Genomic DNA, 19,592 nt, shown 5'->3' on the forward strand with positions numbered 1-19,592 from the left:
AATTAATTTTGCCTGATTCTTTCTAAATTTACTTTTGGTTTTCCAATTCTTGACTTCAAAAATTGGCATTCTGAAATATCACTTCTGAACTCTTTTTTATATATATATATATATGCTATGTCTTTATGTTTAGTTATAATTTATATTTGTTCTCATTTTAAATATGTTTTGAAGTAAGAGTATATGCCTGCACACAGTAGTTAAAATGAAGCTAAAACAGATCATAAACAATGTAGTAGAAATTAGAAATTGTTCAGCTGGAAACCAGAATGTGATAGTTTCTGAAATGCATTATTTTATTTGACTATGAGTTTCCTGTAAAACAAGGAAAAAAACAAAAACATTTTCATTTCTCAAGCTTAATAGGAAAGTTAAGTGTCATCAGAGTTTTAGGTACCAGCATGACTCTCTTCTCTGTGGCCAGAAGTGCCTTCCTCAAACTCTTCATCTCCCCCTTCATTTATTTACCAGTTTGCATATTATCTCCTTTTGTAAAACCTTGTATTACATATTCAGTAAAGAATTACATTTTCCTTGAATTATACATTGATAATTATATACTGTCACTTGGAGAAGGAAATGGCAAACCACTCCAGTATTCTTGCCTGGAAAATCCCATGGAGAGAGGAGCCTGGAGGGCTACAGTCCATGAGATTGGAAGAGTCGGACACGACTTAGTGACCAAACCACATAGCTGTCACTAATTGGATGCCTATCACGTGAGAGGCAAATAACAGACACTGAATTATCTCTGACCTTCACAATAATCCTGAAGGATTCCTGCTTAAATGTCCTCTTTACAGATGATTAAACTGACACTAAGAGTAGCTACAAAATTTGCATGAGGTCAGATAGTTGTTAATAATTAGGATAGAATTCTTGATCTGAATCCCAATAGTGGTTTGTAATTGAAAGATATCCGCATGTAGAATGTTCTTTAATATATACATATATATTTCCATAGTTGTATAATAACTGTGTAACCTTTATTTACTGTTCTTTGTAAAAGAGAAAGCATATGAAACCTATATTGACATTTGAATATTACTGTACTTTCTTACAGCCTGTGAACTTATGAATCAAGGCATCTTGGCCCTGGTCAGCTCCATTGGCTGCACATCAGCAGGATCCCTCCAGTCTTTGGCAGATGCCATGCATATTCCCCACCTCTTCATTCAGCGCTCCACAGCTGGGACCCCAAGGAGTGGCTGTGGACTCACCCGGAGCAACAGGAATGATGACTACACTCTCTCTGTTCGGCCACCTGTCTACTTAAATGACGTTATCCTGAGAGTGGTCACAGAATATGCCTGGCAGAAGTTCATTATATTCTATGATAGCGAGTATGGTAAGTGTTTGTTACTTGCATGAGTTTTGTAAGCTAGTATTTATATGGCAGTTAATTTTGTTGAATCTTGAAAAACTCGAAGAAGTTATTATTATTTGTGGTTTTCATGTCGTGTCATATTCTTACACATCAGCAACAATGACAAAAAATTTTGTTAAGACCTCAGGTTCAATCTTTTGCATATATCTTGATCTTTCAAATAACAGGAAGTTATTGAAAACAATGCTTTCAAAAGCATTTCAAGTGCTTTCAGAAGCATTTATACCTACATATAATAATAAAAGAATAATTTTGGACAGATCCTAGAACATTTAAAAACATTACCCATTTCTATTTTTCAGTTCAAAAAAAAATATCTGAAGTATTTTTCTTATGCTCTTGTATAGACTTTAGAATTTACTTAGTACTTAACACTTTGAGGGTCATTGAAATTACCATGCCTTAGATTTATCCTAGCATATTGTCTCCAAAATGAACGCTCACAAAAATACTGATTAGTATAAAAATACTTAATTTATTTAACTTTCCAAGGTAAAACACAAGGCATTTTACTTATATCATTTTACTATGTCTTAAGAAGATACTTTGTCTCAATATTTTCCCAGGTGGCACTTGTGCTAAAGTACTCTCTTGCCAATGCAGGAGATATAAGAGACTCAGATTTGATCCCTGAGTCAGGAAGATCCCCTGGAGGAGGGGATGGCAAGCCACTCCAGTATTCTTGCCTGGAGAATCCCATGTATAGAGGAGCCTGGCAGGCTACCATCCCTAGTGTCACAAAGAGTCAGACATGACTGAAGTGGCTTAGCACTCATTTAATATTAAATAATTAAATAATGATATTTTTGTTTAAACACTTTTTTCCCCAAATTAAAATCTACCTGTTTTCTATCTGACTAATCCCAGAGATTTTCAAACATAGTTTCTCTCTTATTGTTGTCATTAGGAAGAGAAGAAAGGGAGTAGAGATTGCTAGGTTCAAATGAGAGGAAATAAACAGATTTTGATAAGGAACATATATTGTGAAACATGTGTTTTCTTAGAAATTTTCCTTAAGAAGGAGACAGAAAAAAAAAAATCCTTTCAGTGTGAATGGGCCTGGTTTTTACATTTTTTTTTAAAACGTTAAGATTTATTCTCTAAAGTGCAACTTATTTTCCTTGCAAATAAATAACTACATAAAATGAGAGTTTTCTTACCCTAATCTGGTCAGCATTTTGAACACAGAAAACAGTTACACAAGAGTGGCCAGAAAGTGACATCAATAGAACCAAGCACAAACAGGTTGGCAGAAAGCTGAGAGGCAGCAAATAAGAGCTCCTGTGGACTCCTAGGGAGGGAAAGCAAGTGGCAGCTACATTAGCCCTGAATATTCAAAGGTCACATGGGGTTTGGGCAGCTGAGTTCCATTAAACTTGATGGGTAGACTTCAGCCAAAAGTCTGTGACACTCTCTAAAAGCAAAGTCCTTTGTCCCCAGGACGGAAATCCTTATTTTGCTGTTTAATTCATATTACTTAGGGGTCACAGAATGAAGACCAAGAGAATAAAATGAATAAAGTAAACAAAAAGGAAAAAAAAATAATTGGCTCATCAGTAAAAGTAAGGATGGAACACAGATCTGATAGTCACTAGTAGAATTATTTAGTGAACATAGTAAACTCTAACTCTACTGTCAACATACTGAGTATCCCTTTGTCAATTGTTTCTAGTCAGATTATCTATGGATTTTATAACCATGAATGGTATTCTCATGACCTCTACTCAAACATAATTTGAAATAATGAATTTTTAAATTCTAAATCTTAATTTAAGAGGATAAAACACTGCTTCATTAGTCCTATCAAAATAGCCTGTAAAATAAAGAACAGAAAAATAATTTTTGATGATGTTTCTATAAATTAAAATTAGAACTTTACTGTATGATTACAAATATCCATGAGAAAAGAAAATTCCTTGTTATCTTGTTCCCAAGCCCTACATGGATTACACTTAGGGAATTCTTATAAAAGAAGACATTTTGATTACTGATAAGTAATTTTTTAAATGTACACTAAATTCATGGTCACACACTCCTTTGCATACATTTGAATTTCCCCATTCTCTTTTCTTTTGCTTTCCTTTGAATAAATAAGATGCTTATAATCACAGTATTTGTACCCTCTGTTAGAAGCAGTGTTTGTTTTAGGAATAATGAAAACATTTTCCTTTATTCTGATGATAAACTTTATTTTAACTTATTTAATTTAATAATTCATGAAAGAATATCCTGATTGTATTTTTAAAATCATTTCCAGTAATACTCTTCTTCAATGAAAGAAAATTTTCCTTTGACACTTACAATAAGCCTTGCTAGTAAAGAACTGGGCTAGAATCTAAAATAAACATCAAGCTATCCAAATATCTTGTAACTTGAAGAGAGCTAGATATATTTACATATACATTCATCACAGTCCTCATTTTAAGTTCAAACATTAGAATTATACTTGACTTTTATCTTGGTTATCAGGAGTTACTTTCATTAAGGAATGGATTAGCATCATCCATGGATGGAATCAGGAAACCTGCTGAAGCCAAATGTTATTGAAGATGTATTTTGCTTAGAAAAATATACTTAAAGAAAAAGATTAGGCTTCTTATCCAGTTTATTAGAGGAACACTTTTTTCAAAAGCAGTTAATTATGATTATGAGCTTTAATTATGATTTAAGTTGGCTTAAAGCTTACCATTCAGAAAACTAAGATCATGGCATCCGGTCCCATCACTTCATAGCAAATAGATGGGGAAACACTGGAAACAGTGACAGACTTTATATGTTTGGGCTTCAAAATCACTGCAGATGGTGATTGCAGCCATGAAATTAAAAGACGCTTACTCCTTGGAAGGAAAATTATGACCAACCTAGACAGCATATTAAAAAGCAGAGACATTACTTCGCCAACACAGGTCCGTCTTGTCAAGGATATGGTTTTTCCAGGAGTCATGTATGGATGTGAGAGTTGGACTGTGAAGAAAGCTGAGCGCCGAAGAATTGATGCTTTTGAACTGTGGTGTTGGAGAAGACTCTTGAGAGTCCCTTGGACAGCAAGGAGATCCAGCCAGTCAATCCTAAAGGAAATCAGTCCTAAATATTCATTGTAAAGACTGGTGCTGAAGCTGAAACTACAATACTTTGGTCACCTGATGTGAAGAACTGACTCATTGGAAAAGACTCTGATGTTGGGAAAGATTGAAGACGGGAGGAGAAGGGGATGACAGAGGATGAGATGGTTGGATGGCATCACCGACCCAATGGACATGAGTTTGAATAAACTCTGGGAGTTGGTGATGGACAGGGAGGTCTGCCGTGCTGCATTCCATGGGGTCGCAAAGAGTCGGATATGACTGAGCGAATGAACTGAACTGAATTGATGACTATGAGCCCAGTGTAAAGACTACTATAAATTCCTTAACAAAGAAAATTCAAATCTTTGACTCTAAGTAAATGGATGAAGACCCCAGTTTGATTTCTGTGTTGTGAAGATCCCCTGGAGAAGGGATAGGCTACCACTCTAGTATTCTTGGGCTTCCCTTGTGGCTCAGCTGGTAAAGAATCTGCTTGCAATGCAGGAGACGTGGGGTTGATACCTGAGTTGGGAAGCTCCCCTGGAGAAGGGAAAGGTTACCCACTCCAGTATTCTGGCCTGGAGAAGTCCATGGACTGTATAGTAGATGGGGTCGAAAAGAATTGGACACAACTGAGCAACTTAAAAAAACAAAAAAGAAAATGGATGAAAAGAGAAAAAAAATGTGAAACTTTATTTGAATGGATTGATTCAAGATATTTTTTAAAAGACTTGAAAAGAAGTGTTGAACTTTTAAAAATGTGTCATTCAAGAAATATTCATTATTCCCTTGCTTAGTGAAAATGCAAAACATGACAATAAAAATTTTACAGAATGTAGTCTTTACCTTTAAGAAACTTATAATTAAAAGAGAAAATATTTATAATAATTTCTTAATAGAGAAAATCGTATGTTGTGTCACAAATGATATAAACTGAGTGCTAGTGGTATGCAATGAAGAAAGTGTTTAATTTAGGCAGCAGTGATCAAAGAAGGCTTCATGGGTAGACTTTGATCTTGATTATTGCCTCTCAAAACCCTACCTAACTTTCACAGTGTTTGAGAGACAGCAACTCCAATAGACAGTGTGAACAAATCTTATCGAAATAAAAATATTAAAAATAGTATATCTGAGCATTTTTATTGGCCAGGCACTAGAATAAATATTTTACTTTATATCATTGAATTTTCTCAATAGCTCTATGAAGTAGATTATAGTATTACCACAATTTTACAAATTGGAAAGCAGGAACAACTGATGGGTAACTTGTTCATGAAATATACCTAAGAAGCATCAATACTGAGTTTAAAGTCTGACCAGAGCACGTACTCCTAACCATGTATAATGAGTATGAAGAGATTGCAGTGAACTATCACACCAGAATATAACAAGGGGATAATCTTATAGAGAACATTTATTGTATCCAGGCTCTGTTCTAAATGCTTTATGTGTTCATTTAATTCTCACAGCAGCTCTGTGAGGTAGATGATGATGATGATAGTAATGATATTATAGATGAAAAAAGCTGAAGTAGTAAGAAGTCAGGTGACTTGAAACTAAGTCCCAAAAGCCTGAATTCAAGCACTGATAGTGTCTCTTCCTGCTTTCAACTACTGGACTATTTTGATGCTATAGAAATAATAAGATTAATTTCTGACACAAATTTCTTAAACATTTACAAATGAAAATGTGTAGAATAATTTTCATTAAAGAGATAAGATAACTGACTTTAAGCCTGCTGACCTTCAGCATATTAATATCATTCAAGAAAAAATACTATATATCAATTCAGGAGGTTTGTTTATCATTGTAAATTTGGAAACAGGACAGTCATTGAGTCAAAGTAGGCTGACTTCTCAACAGAAATAGTTGCTTGCCTATACAATAACCGTTCTCCTCCTTAGGCCAAATTTGCTTGAGACAGTAATACTTCCAGTTGAAAAACTATAGTCTCCAGATTGCTTACAGCTGCGGTTGTAATGTTTTACTATCAAGAACTGTGAAGGGTCTGAGATTTTCACCCTGCGTGCTCAATTGCTTCTGTCGTGTCTGACTCTTTGCGATCCTACAGACTGTAGTCCACAAGACTCCTCAGTTCATGGGATTCTCCAGGCAAGAAAACTGGAATGGGATGCCATTCCCTTCTCCAGAGGATCTTCCCAACTCAGGGATCGGACCCCTCATCTCCTACATTACAGGCAGATTCTTTACCACTGAGCCACTGGAGAAGCCCTGAGATTTTACCCTACTTGGAAGCTAAATAAGTTAGCCTGCCTCAATTGTAGGTATGCTGGCAGAAAACACTAAGCTCCTGAATTAGAGGGAGAGGACTTTAATACTTTAAGCAACAACGAGCCTTATCTTAATTAAAACTTTCTGTTCATATTAGACACCATTAAGAAAATACATAGGCAAACTATAAACGTGGGAGTAAATTTCAGTGCATATACCTGAAAAACTTATGCAAATACATAGACTATATAAAGGGCTCAGAGAATTAAACAAACAAAACTACAAAGCAAAAATATGAGACCAACACAGATATAACAACCAAAAGTGTGCAAAAATTTTGTTCAAAGAATTCGTATAAGAAGATATATAAACGGCCAATAAACACAAGTGCTGAACATCAGCACCCCACTCGATTGACTGAAGGCCGTTACTACACATGGGCAAGAATGTGGCAAACTGAAACGCTCCTCAGAGAGTTGGAGGTAAAAATGTACAGGCACTTATGGAACCGTTGGCAATTCATTACAAATTTAAATATTCGTCTACCATGTGACTTACTCATGACACTTCCAGGTATTTACCAAGATAAATGTGAATGTATATCTTTATGAAATCTTATATAAAAATCCTTATATTAGCATTATTCATAAAGTCCAAAACTGGAAACAACTTAAACGTCCATAATTTTGAAAATGGTTCAAGGAATTGTGGAATGTTCCCACAATGGAATACTATTCAGCAATAAGAAGAAATGAACCACTGAAATAGTCAACAATAAAAATTTGAGTGAAATAAGCCTGAAAGAGAAGAATTATATGCTATAGTATTCCATTTATATGAATTCTGGTAACATACAAAACTAATCTTGGTGATCCAGTCAGAAAGTGGTTGCATCTCTGGGCCAGGAGTGGACTGTCTGGAAAAGGACACATGATAACCTTCTGTTGTACCAGAGATATTCAATTTTTTGTTTTGAGGCAACACAATAAATCTTTGAACTATACATGTAAGTTCTATTTATTTATTGTAGGTAAATTATGTCTTATTAAAAATTAGAAGACAGAACAATCTATTAGATATCTAAAAACTAAAAAAAGTAAAGAAAAAAAGAAAAAAGGAAAAAATCAATTTACTTATAATTTCAAGTGAAGTATCAGAATTAAATTGTGATCACTTATTGATTATGGTGTCAGAGACAAAGGGTTAGAATTGAGTGTAGTGGACACCTGGAACCCAGATTTGATAATAGATCAGAACAACTGGAAGAACTTCTTAATCATCATAATACCTCAGCTCCATTATACATACCTGAAATCAGAATTTTTGCAAGGTAGGCACTAAATGTTAACACCCCTCCTGATGTTTCTGATGCAGCCAGCTTTGTTCCTAGATAAGGCATCTGGAAGCAAGAAACTTCAGTTGATATCTTCTTCAACATCTTTGATTGGTAGCATTGTTTCCCTGCCAGAATCCTCCAAGCAAGAGAGAACTCATTGAATTCTCAAGGAGACTATCTTATAAATGGATACTGGACATTTCTAATTGGCAGAAACCTTTTCTTTTTATAAAACTTAAAACATACTGGACAAAATGATCCATTTCTGGAATAATATAAAATTAGTAATCCTTTTGCTTGTAATCATTTATCAATCAGTAAAGAATTGATTACATCCCATGAACCCACTCGGTCTTCTACTGCCTAAGTACCAAAAACAGTTTACTATTTTCAACCTGATATGTATGCTTCTTAGATATTCCACCTTTCTAATAAATGTCTTTATCCTTATCTATTTTATTTTTCAATATTTCTGTATATGGATGATATATATATATATATATATATATATAGAGAGAGAGAGAGAGAGAGAGAGATTATACAATATGCCACATGCTGTCTTATTGCTTTAGAGAGGTGAGACCTTTACTCATTATATTGCCCTCCCCTTCCAATCTTGCATCATTTTCAATTTGCTTATCATGCTATTTATGCTTTCAGCCAAATCTCTGAGAGGGTGTTTGGTCAAGAAGGTGTAATATAATACCCAGGAAGCCTCATTAGAAGCAATGGTAGTAGTCCAGGCAGGCTCACTATCAGAGAGGTCTAAGCAAGAAATTAGTTGAATGTATCAGAGCCAACAGCTAGATTCCAGAATCAAGGAGTCTTGGAACTGACAGCATACAGAAGCCAGAAAGTTATAGAAGTGAGTGATCTTTAAAATAGAATAAAAGCATATAGATTGCTTTAATGAGAGGTTTCTGTTTTAAAGATATTGAAATAAAAGTTGAATTTCAGGGATGGATGGGCTGAATAGAACTAATTTACAAGAGTGACATAAGCAGCAAAGTTGATGTGCATTTCATCTAAAGAACTATTTGGGTTATTTAATTTCCTTTGCCTAAAAAATATTGGCCCCACACTTAATATTAGAATGAACCTATTTATAGATTTATTATTTGGGTCTAATTATGGAGCTTAGAGGGGTAATATGATGATAGGGATATAAGCGGCTTGTAAAAGTAATGACACAAAGACATGAACTAACTGAAGGTAGTTATATTTGCACTCTTACTATATTGCACTCAACTCAATTTCGATTCATGCATTTGCTTCATTCTCAAGCTAGACAGTTGGCATTGGTAACTCCAAGTATATTCTTAGAGATTATTACATTAAAAATGGCCTCTTCCCTTCTTTGTCCATATATTAATATCATGCATAGGGCTATTTATCCTCCCGTAAAATCTCAAGCCGTGTTTGGGTCCTTTGCTTATTCTTGAACCAAATAATTTGTTCTGGGGTATGCGGGCTCTCAGTCAGCAATCTGAGTTACATGATGACCCTCTAGGTGAAGGGTAGGCATATGTGGACACTGTGCTTCCCTTGTCAGCTTGAAAAAAATAATAAATATGAATTAGATTATTTCAGTTTGATTAATTAAATTTTTAAATCTAATATTATCATATTATAGTTTAGATGTTTAAAATTAATAAATATTTGTCTTTATAATTCACCATTTAAAATTGCTTTTAAAGTACACTCTTCTTTGGTTCAGTTTGTTTGTTTTTGTTGGTTTTGATCAACTTAGACTTATTTTATGTTCTTAGCTTTTCTGACATTTTCCTTATTGTTTCAAGAGAGCCTTTTTCGTTTTACAATAAGACTTTTGTCTGTATGTAAATGTATACTATAATTTGTTAAACTAAGTATTTCTGAAAATCAGAGACAAAAATGTACATAACAGGTTTGATAAAAAATATCTTAACCTCAAAAATACTAAGTGAAAACATATTTCTCTTTTTATGCAGAAATATTTACTTTTTGACACCCACATGCCTAAACACAAAGAAATAAATTCAGCTTTAAGGATTAATGAATATATTATTTATGGACTCTTGCATTCTGCAAATACTATTTAATGATCCCAAACTAAGGGTCAGTATGTAGTTGAATGACCTGAGGTACTTAAGTACTACCCTCCAGTATATCATCCTTGCCTTACAAGTTAAATTGTCATATGGTAGAACTCTTTGAAATGAACTTTGGGGTGCCATCAGCATGAATGCATTCCTAGGAATCACAGTATTTATTCCGTGGAGTCTTGATGTAGGTTTAATCAAGGCCCATAAAATGGACACATTCCTCTTAACTTATTGCAAATGTTTATAATTACTCTGAGGGTGTTTTCAAATGTCTGATGACCATAATATTATTAACTCTCTCTCTAGGCAGTCTTAAAGTAGTTTATTACTCTTTTGGCTACTTTCCAGCTTTCAGTTCTCTCCTTTACTTCAATGTACATCAGTAAGCATATAATTAATTCAAGCATCTTAATGAACTATTTTGTTTGCATTAGTATATATTATGTCAGGTAGGAAAAAATAACATATTCTACTGTTTTGGATTTGTACATCAGTAAAACGTCCTAAAAATATTGATTCAGCATAAAATGACATTTAAGCTGAAACATTATGATCTAATGTTAAAATCTTCTTATCAAACAAGTTCTTATCAAACTGACAAGTTCTTATCAAACTGATAAGTTCTTATCAAACAGAAAATCTCAGTGGGTCACTATTGCTGAACTGTGTCACCTTATGATCTCATAAAGCACACTATTATCTTTATTTTCTAAATACAGTACAAGTGACAAGGAAATAGTCAATTAATGATTCAAATTATTTTGAAGTAAGGGTTGATTAAAAGCCCTTTTTCCCCCTTGGGGAAACAAGGCAGTTACAGATTATGCTGTGCTATTTATTCTTTGGGAAATTCCACTCAGCTTAATGATGTATCTCATGTGTCCAGTAGTATGATGTATTTCTTTTTATCTTAAAAAAAAAAAACTCATAAGCATCTAAATATTAATTTTAAAGCTTAGCATTCTGTCATAATTTCAGAAACACCAAGCTTGGCTGAAAGAAATTCTGAAGTCTGCCCAGTGAAGTCTTCAGCACATTAAGTGATTAAAAATGATTAAATGGACTTAATCTGCTCAAATAAGGGAGAAAGATGAGTAGAGGAAAAGAAAAATCAGACCTACAAAGCCTCAGTGAAAAATCTTTTTTTCTACCAAATTCAGTATTTTAAAAGAGTTATTTGACTACAATGATAAGACTAAGAATTACTGTTTGATATGTTCCAGAGAATGTCACTAAATTTAAGTTGCAACTACAGTTTGGAAAATGAATAGTATTGTACGATTTTTCTATCTGTGAAAGGGTCTAGGTTATCATCAGCTATGTAAGAAACAAACCTATAAAGGGCAGGGATTGTCTTGCTCATCATTCCCTCCCAGGTACCTCTCACAGTGCTTGGCACATATTAAGCAGAGACTAGACTCCAAAAGAGATTTCTTTGGATGCTGACTACTGGTTTAGGATGAACAGTAAGATATATATCTGGTTTGTGAGTCAGTTTAGAAATGTATTTATACATTAGATTCTGTTATCCCCTGGGATTTTTCTACCCTAATCTACTTAATTATAAGCCATGTTTAGAGAGAAATTAGGTTTAATCTTACACTAGTGATCATAATAAAGCCATCATTCTGCACAATTTAATAAAACAAATCATTGTACTTCAATCAGTCACTACCTCCTAGAGAGTTATTGTGGGAAGTTGGTCTAACTAGGTAACAGTTATCACAGAAATTGCTAGAATATCAAGTTCTAAAGGTATTACCTAAATCAACTTTTAGTCCTTATCATGATTTTTTGTTTATTTTCCATTTTTCTGTAGGAAAAGACAGCAGAAGAAAATCATGAACAAGGGGGATTTTTGACTGGGTTAATATAATCTTGATAATGAAAATGTATATTGCATAGAAATTTGCAGTTTACAAACTGCTTTAATATTGCATGTGTGCTAAGTGGCTTCAGTTGTATCTGACTCTTTGCAACCCTATGGACTGTAGCTTGCCAGGCTCCTCTGTCCAAGGGATTCTCCAAGCAAGAATACTGGAGTGTGTTGCCATGCCTTCTCCAGGGAATCTTCCCAACCCAGGGATGGAACCTTCATCTCTTATGTCTCCTGCATTGGCAGGCGGGTTCTTCACCACTAGCACCACCTGGGAATCCCTGCTTTAATATTTCACAGACTTTATTTCCTTTTATTAGAGTAACTCAATAATTAAGCGTTATAATTTTCTTTTTTGTTCCAATAAGATCGGGTTAGCTGTTACTTTTCCTAAGCTTCCATTCCTTTGTTTTTCACATTTCTCTAATTGGCATTGATCACATTAAAACACTTACTTGTCTAAATTGTTATTCCCTCCACTAAACTGGATGTACCTCAAGAACAGGAACTATACCTTCACCTTCATTACTAAACTACCAGATATTTATCAGAAGACTGTGTATTAGTCAATACCCTTTCTCTTGCAAGTGAGTGAAGCTCATTTCAAACTATATAAGAAAAAAGTGAAAAAAAGAGTATTTTTTCAATTGACTTATGCAGTTGGGAAATCTAAGAAATAGCTGGCTTGCCTCTTTCACTTTCACTCATTGGCTACATTCTTCATTTCTCACTGGACATGCTGGCTCTTGCAGTTCCAAAACTGCATCATTACAGCTTGTGATACAAAAGAAGCACCATTTATTTTTCATTACTCATATGAAATTTCAATTCTTGTTTGAATCCTGTGACTATCTGTGAGCTAATTAGGCCAAAGACGGTGGAGAGCTCACATTGTTAAAATCAAGGTATAAGGAAGGCTATGTTTCTTTCTAAAGGTTCTTGGGGAGAACCACCTTTCTTGCCTTTTTTAGGGACCATCCACATTACTTCTTTCAAGATCCCCTTTCTTCATCCTCAAAGCCAGCAACATTCATCTCTGAAGCTTCCCAGAAGTCTCAGCTCATTCTTCAGTAGTCAGATCTACGTCTGACTTTCCTTTTCTGCCTCCTCCTTTTAATTTGAAGTCCTTAGAATTATACTAGTCCCACTGAAGTAATAGGAGATGTCTCCCTATCTTAAGGTCAGGTGATTGACAAACCTCAATGTCATCTAAAGCATTAATTCCTCTGTTATATAACCTAACCTATTCATAGATTCCAGGGATTAGAACTTGTGCATCTTTGGGAGGTCATATTCTACCTCCTTTATCATCACTGTTGTTCAGTTGCTCAGTGGTGACCAACTCTTTGCGACCCAGTGGACTGTAGCACACTAGGCCTCCCTGTCCTCCACTATGTCCCAGAGTTTGCTCAAATTCATGTCCATTGAGTCAGTGATGCTATCTAACCATCTCATCCTCTGCTGTCCCAGCATCTCAATTTCAATCTTTCCCAGCATCAGAGGTTTTCCAGGGAGTCAGTTCTTCATATCAGGTGGCCAAAGTATTGAAGCTTCAGCTTCAGCATCAGTCCTTCCAATGAATATTCAGCATTGATTTCCTTTGGGATTGACTCATTTGATCTCTTTGCAATCCAAGGGACTCTCAAGTCTTCCCTGGTCTACTGGAGAAGGATGACAACCCACTCCAGTATTCTTCCCATGAGAATCCCATGAACAGTATGAAGTTTTCCTTTATAGAGTCCAGGAAAAAAGTCTTTTTTTGTCGTAATCTTATGTTTAGTAATTTACTTCATGAGCCTCTACCACTTGCTGTTACATAATTATCTGATCAGTAGAATGAATAATCACAAGGAACAACTGAAACTACTATTTAACTTTCTGTTATGAATGAATAACATCTAGTAACACCCACAGGCCCGAAAGCTTTATGAGGTCAGATATCACCGTTTATCTTTTTAATTTCTGTAAACTGAAGCACTTTACTCATTTTTTGCCAACTAACAGTAATACAGATAGTGTAACTGAATAATAATGATGGTTGATCGTATTCACAAATTGACAAAGCCAAAGGCCCACTCTCTTTTTTAATGACTTTTCCACAGTGCATTTAATAGTGTGATTCAGATTCTTCTCACATCAAACTTAAAATTGCTTTATATCATGAGTGTTTGGTGTTATTTTCAATTAAGCAAAACTATTATTGTTTAACTTCTACATTCGAAGAGTCTAAAACATTACACTTGCCATTTTGGGTAGCTAGCCATCTAAATTGTAGGCAATTCTGTCCTATTGATGAGTGAGCCCTTAACAAGCAATCGGGAACTATTATTAAAAATAATAGCACCTACCATGTTTTAGGCTTCCCTGATGGTTCAGTGGTAAAGAATCTGCCTGCGATGCGGGATACCTGGGTTTGATTCCTGGGTCAGGAAGATCCCCTAGAGAATGGGATGACTACCCATGCAGTATTTTTGCCTGGAGAATTCCGTGAACAGAGGAGCCTTTGGAGTTGCAAAGAGTTGAACAAGACTGAGTGACTAACACGCACACACCATGTTTTAGACTTTACACTGGATTTCCCATGCAGACACGCACACATATCACGACCCTCACTAATTAATCTTTCAAGACATTTATAAGACAAATATTTATTCATTTATAGATCAGAAATTTTTGTTTTGAAAATTTAATAATCACTTATCTAGGCAGTGATGACTAGAATTGCAGACAAAGGACACAGAGAAATAATAGAAATCTTTTATCACATCACTTTTCTGGCGAAATAGCAATACTCATATTACTCAATTTCTGGTCAAAATAAAAGGTAAAAAAGTCATACTGTTTTAAATGAAGGGAAAGTCGTTTACAAGCTGAATTGGAATCACGCTAAGTCACTCTCAGACTGCTTTTCATTCTACACACATAGCCCATCATCTACTTAGTTTCTCTACTTAAAACTTTCAAGAGATTAAAACTGCATTTAAGATAAAATCAAAACCTCTTTCTGGGTCTCACCATGATCCACCTCATCTGAATTTCTTTCTCCACACAGCTTCACCTAACTCCTTCCTCTTTGCTCACTGTGCTGCAGCTATGCAGGAATCCTTTAGGTACTTTAGACACAAGCTCTTCATTGCCTTGGGTCATCTTCCCAGGCTGTTGTCCTCTCATCTTGTCTGCTTGCTTGAGCAGTGTCTTCTCATCCTTTAGATCACAGTTTAAATACCACTTTTCCAGAGGAAACTTCCTTGAGTATTCTAACTAACCTAGAGCCTCCTTCCCACCCTGCCAGTCTCTACCAGCACACCTTGTTTCCTTCCCAGCACTTAGTGTTCAGTTGTATGTGCTAGTTTGATTACTTGTTTGTTGCCTATCTCAGTATAGGGAAGGGTATTCACTGTTGAATTCTGAACACACAGGATTGGTGACTGTATTCAATGATTTTTTTGGAAACAATTTTCTTTTTCTCAAAATTAAGAGTATAAGTGATCTGAAGCTTTATGCTCTGGTGTTTTCTGAACATCTCTAGTCCAGTGCATTTTTGGTTTTGTCTGTCATATTTATGTGCACATTTAAGTGATTCAAACTGAAGAAATAATAACTTACAATTTAAAATCAAGGATCTGCTCTGACACATATTTTAAAGGCATATTGGTTCTGAGTTGGGGCCCAGGCTTCTGCATTTTTAATAAGATTTTCAAGTGATTCTGATACATAGCAGAGTTTCAGGAGGCCTGCTTGAGTGTGAACATAGTCCTGTTATGTGTCTACCTGAATCTGCTAAATTTCATCAGATCTAACCCTTTGTTTAATCCATGCTTGAAATCCTTACATCCTTAGGAACTTTCTGACCTGGATATTTAATGAATACATAATACCGTTATTATTCAAACTCTTTTATCTCTTGTTCTGCTCTAGATGAGGCTTTATTCTTTTAAGCTACTGAAATGCTGACATCCCGGGTTCATAATTTAATTAGGAATAAGGAATGTAAGATAGAATTTACACAGTTATCTATTCTGAAGAGTTTGAGAGTCATCAGATAACTGGACATATAATGTTCATAGCAATTGTTTTAAAATAAAGCTAATCATAAGAAGAAAGCAAATTTTAAATTGTTAGTTTGTAACCTGCAAATATAAATTTTGGTTGTGAACAAATATTAGTTTCCAAATCTGTGACTTTGTTTTCTTATTCTGTTGGCTTATTGCTTTCCATTGCTAATGTATTGAAAAACATATGACCTTATTATTGCTCTTAAGAGATAAATTTTACATGCATGCACAGTAAGTAGTTTTGAGATACAGTCCATTAATAATAAGCAGCCTACAATCCCATTCACTTCTTGTCTTTCACTAGTTTCACTTTTCACATTTTATGTCATGGGCATATACAGAAAAATGTACAGTATTTTATAGTCAAAGCATATGTGCTATATTAAGATTATATTGTGCCAGGTACATCTTCCAATCATATTTACCAATGTTTAGATCCCTTCTTCTATAAATAGCCAATGTGGTACTAGGAAAAAATATTTGTGACATTTCAGGCACTTGTTGGTACTTAAATATACATCAAAATACAAACTTATAAATATTTTATTTAAACTGTGTTTTACCATCCTTATTTAGGTGTGAAGCAAACACAATGCTTTATTTAATAATCTTTCAGAAATTCTCTTATTTGGGGATGAGTGTGTGAGCATTTTGTGAAAAATTCATGTTTTACACACAAAGTACATTCCATGTACTTCTGGGGGTTAGGGGGAAGAATCTCTACCAAGTTGGCAGGATTTGAGCTAAAGAAGTAGTGAAGTGTGAAGTGAAAGTCGGTCAATCTTGTCTGACTCTGTGATCCTATGGATTCCTTTGTACATGGGATTCTGCAGGCAAGAATACTAGAGTGGGTTGCCATTTCCTTCTCCAGGGGAACTTCCCAACTCAGGGATCAAACCTCAGTATCCTGCATTGCAAGCAGATTCTTTACTGTCTGAGCCACTGGGGAAGCCCAAGGAGGTAGTTGTATTCATAAAACAAGCAAACGTTTAGCTGTTTTATTTGTGACCTGAGATCTTTTGAAGATAACCTCTCAAAGCCCTCTTTCAATTAAGATTGAAATGTCAAGTTTACTGATATCATTGCCCATTTTAAGAAACAGTAGTAATCTTGATTCAGATTCATCAGCCATTAATGATATTCAAGTTTTGCCTGAGGTTAGTATCACTCTTTTAATATGGAGGAAAAATAAAGAATGTAATTTCTTATCTTACATTTGCTTTAGGGAAGTAAGGATCTTCCCCAACCACCTCCCTCTATGTCGTTCTACCATTCTCCAGAGGTGAGATCATTTAGAAAGCTCAGTGGAGTGAAACTAATTTTTAAAATAACAATACATTTTTCATCTAAACACATTAAATTCTACTCAACCTTAACCGTATCTGAGAGTTCCATCAGTTACTCCATTAGTAGTTTAAACAGCCTACAATACTGAACAATAAACTGTATTGATATAAGTGAAATAGCTTTTATCTTCCTTCCGTGCTTTAATTCACACGTTGATGGGCTTTTGATGTTCCTAGATATCCGTGGAATCCAGGAGTTTCTGGACAAAGTGTCTCAGCAGGGGATGGATGTTGCACTTCAGAAGGTGGAAAACAACATCAATAAGATGATCACCACGCTCTTTGACACCATGAGAATAGAGGAATTGAATCGCTATCGAGACACTCTTAGGCGAGCCATTCTTGTTATGAATCCTGCTACAGCCAAATCCTTCATTACTGAGGTAGGTAAAAATCGTCATGGACTGAGAATAGGGTGTAAAAATTAAATGTTTCAGAATAGATCCCACAGAGGAGATGAAAATTAAGAGCAGTGTGACGGAAATAACTACACAACTCTCATTAGCACTAATTGAGGTAGCACAGTGAATTCCTTGTTCATCACATTTACCCCATACTGTCCAGTTAATTGCTAAGAATGCTTTGTATTTATATGTATTTAGGCACCTATCCAGGATGACTTTAAAAATTCTTATGGAGATTTAAAAGTTCTGCTTACCTGAATGGATTTCACAAATTGTCTAATATTGATACCTAAATTTTTTATGCAAGTTAAAATTTTACTTCTGAGAAAAGATTTACTTGAGTTAAAGCTATTATTGCCTAAACATGATTCCTCTTATGAAAACATATAGCAGGTTCTTCTCTATATTCAGAACTCTGTAGCAAGACAAATAATTGAAACTGTCTGAAACTTTACAAAGTGATGACCATTGTGCATTTTATGGTGCTGGATCTTCAAAATTTTAATTGTATCTGTACCTTTGGCTAGAAGCTCTGAAACTTTGTAAAAATACAGTTGAGACTATTCAATCTCTATATTTTAAAATCTTTGCTATTGCCTTAAAAAAGATTATGGTCAAGTAATTTTTGTGATCACATTTTTAACTATATATAATACTGAGATTAGTCATGATGTCACATACTGTTACATGGATTTTATTGGTAGTTTTAAAATTTGGGGCAACTTGATTTCACTAATACAGTTTTCTTCACTTCTCCAATATGTTTTCTTTATTTCCCAAAGTACTGCTGTAAAGCCTCCAAATTAAGAATGTGTTAGAAGTTCTTTGACACTCTATAATATAATTGGTATCAGAGAACTTGAAGCAGAATATAAATCACTAAGAAGAATAAAACTTGGAAAATATCTATAATACATTTTTTATTTTAATAGAAAACTTTGTTATTCAGTTTAAGATCAAATATAGAACCTTGACCTTTCTAGGTCTAGCAAGTAACTCAGAGTTTCATTGAACCACTAAATGTTTCCCCAATAGAAGGAGTATTTCTAATTTTACAAGAGTTTGTTCTTTCCTTCGAGAAACACAAAATCTGCTAGAAGGCTGAAGGCAAATATATAATGGCATATAATATAAATTGGAATCTTAAAATTATAATAAATAAGGTTGAAATATCTATGGTCAGTTTTGGTTGGGAAGATCAGAGAAGGCTTCATTGAGAGGGCATGTTTGAACCAGACTCAGTGCCATGAGTACCAACTCACAAAAGAGAAATGGTAGTCAATACACAGGTACAAGACCATTTCAGTCACGTGCTGGTCATGTGATGCCTGCAAATTACTTAATAGTTTTGAGCTTCCATTTTGTCATCAGTAAAATGGAAATATTATTGATTTCAACTTATTATATTTGTAATGTATATTGATGAGATATAATAAGCCATAAAGGAGTGATTGGACAGCTGGCACCTAGCAGATGCTTAAGAAATGGTAACTTTTAGATCATATTTTCTAGGTGTACATCTGACACTTAGCAGGTGCTATGGCCCCCTCTTCTTAACTCTGAACTTTAACACTTGTAATAATCTGCTGCTTCCATCTTTTTTCTCAAATACATAAATCTATGTTTGTGATTTTCCTGAGAGATGTATCTCCCTTCCTCTACCCAACCACCATTTTCCCCACTCATTTTGTCCTTCACAATTGCTGATTTTATGTATAGTCTCTGTATATCCATAATCTCTAAACGATGGGCTGGGTTTAAAGTCTCAAGCCTTTATACTCTTCTCTGATCTATGTAGTGGCTCCTG

At 34.7% G+C, this 19,592-nt stretch overlaps 1 protein-coding gene across 4 annotated transcripts in view; it reads left to right on the plus strand.

Annotated features, from left to right (window-relative positions):
* GRID2 (glutamate ionotropic receptor delta type subunit 2) overlaps positions 1-19,592 on the plus strand; it is a 1,592,807-nt gene that overhangs the window by 810,100 nt on the left and 763,115 nt on the right. For 3 of the 4 annotated variants that reach the window (XM_081594858.1, XM_081594839.1, XM_081594831.1), the window contains exons 3-4: positions 1,064-1,348; positions 17,559-17,764. In XM_081594858.1, coding sequence (XP_081450984.1) covers positions 1,064-1,348; positions 17,559-17,764 — 491 coding nt within the window. The remainder of the gene's footprint in view (positions 1-1,063; positions 1,349-17,558; positions 17,765-19,592) is intronic. The other variant, XM_081594851.1, reaches the window with a different exon arrangement.

Source organism: Giraffa tippelskirchi, chromosome 1 (assembly GCF_054371585.1).
Source record: "Giraffa tippelskirchi isolate mGirTip1 chromosome 1, T2T-mGirTip1v1.2.pri, whole genome shotgun sequence".
Lineage (NCBI taxonomy): Eukaryota > Metazoa > Chordata > Mammalia > Artiodactyla > Giraffidae > Giraffa > Giraffa tippelskirchi.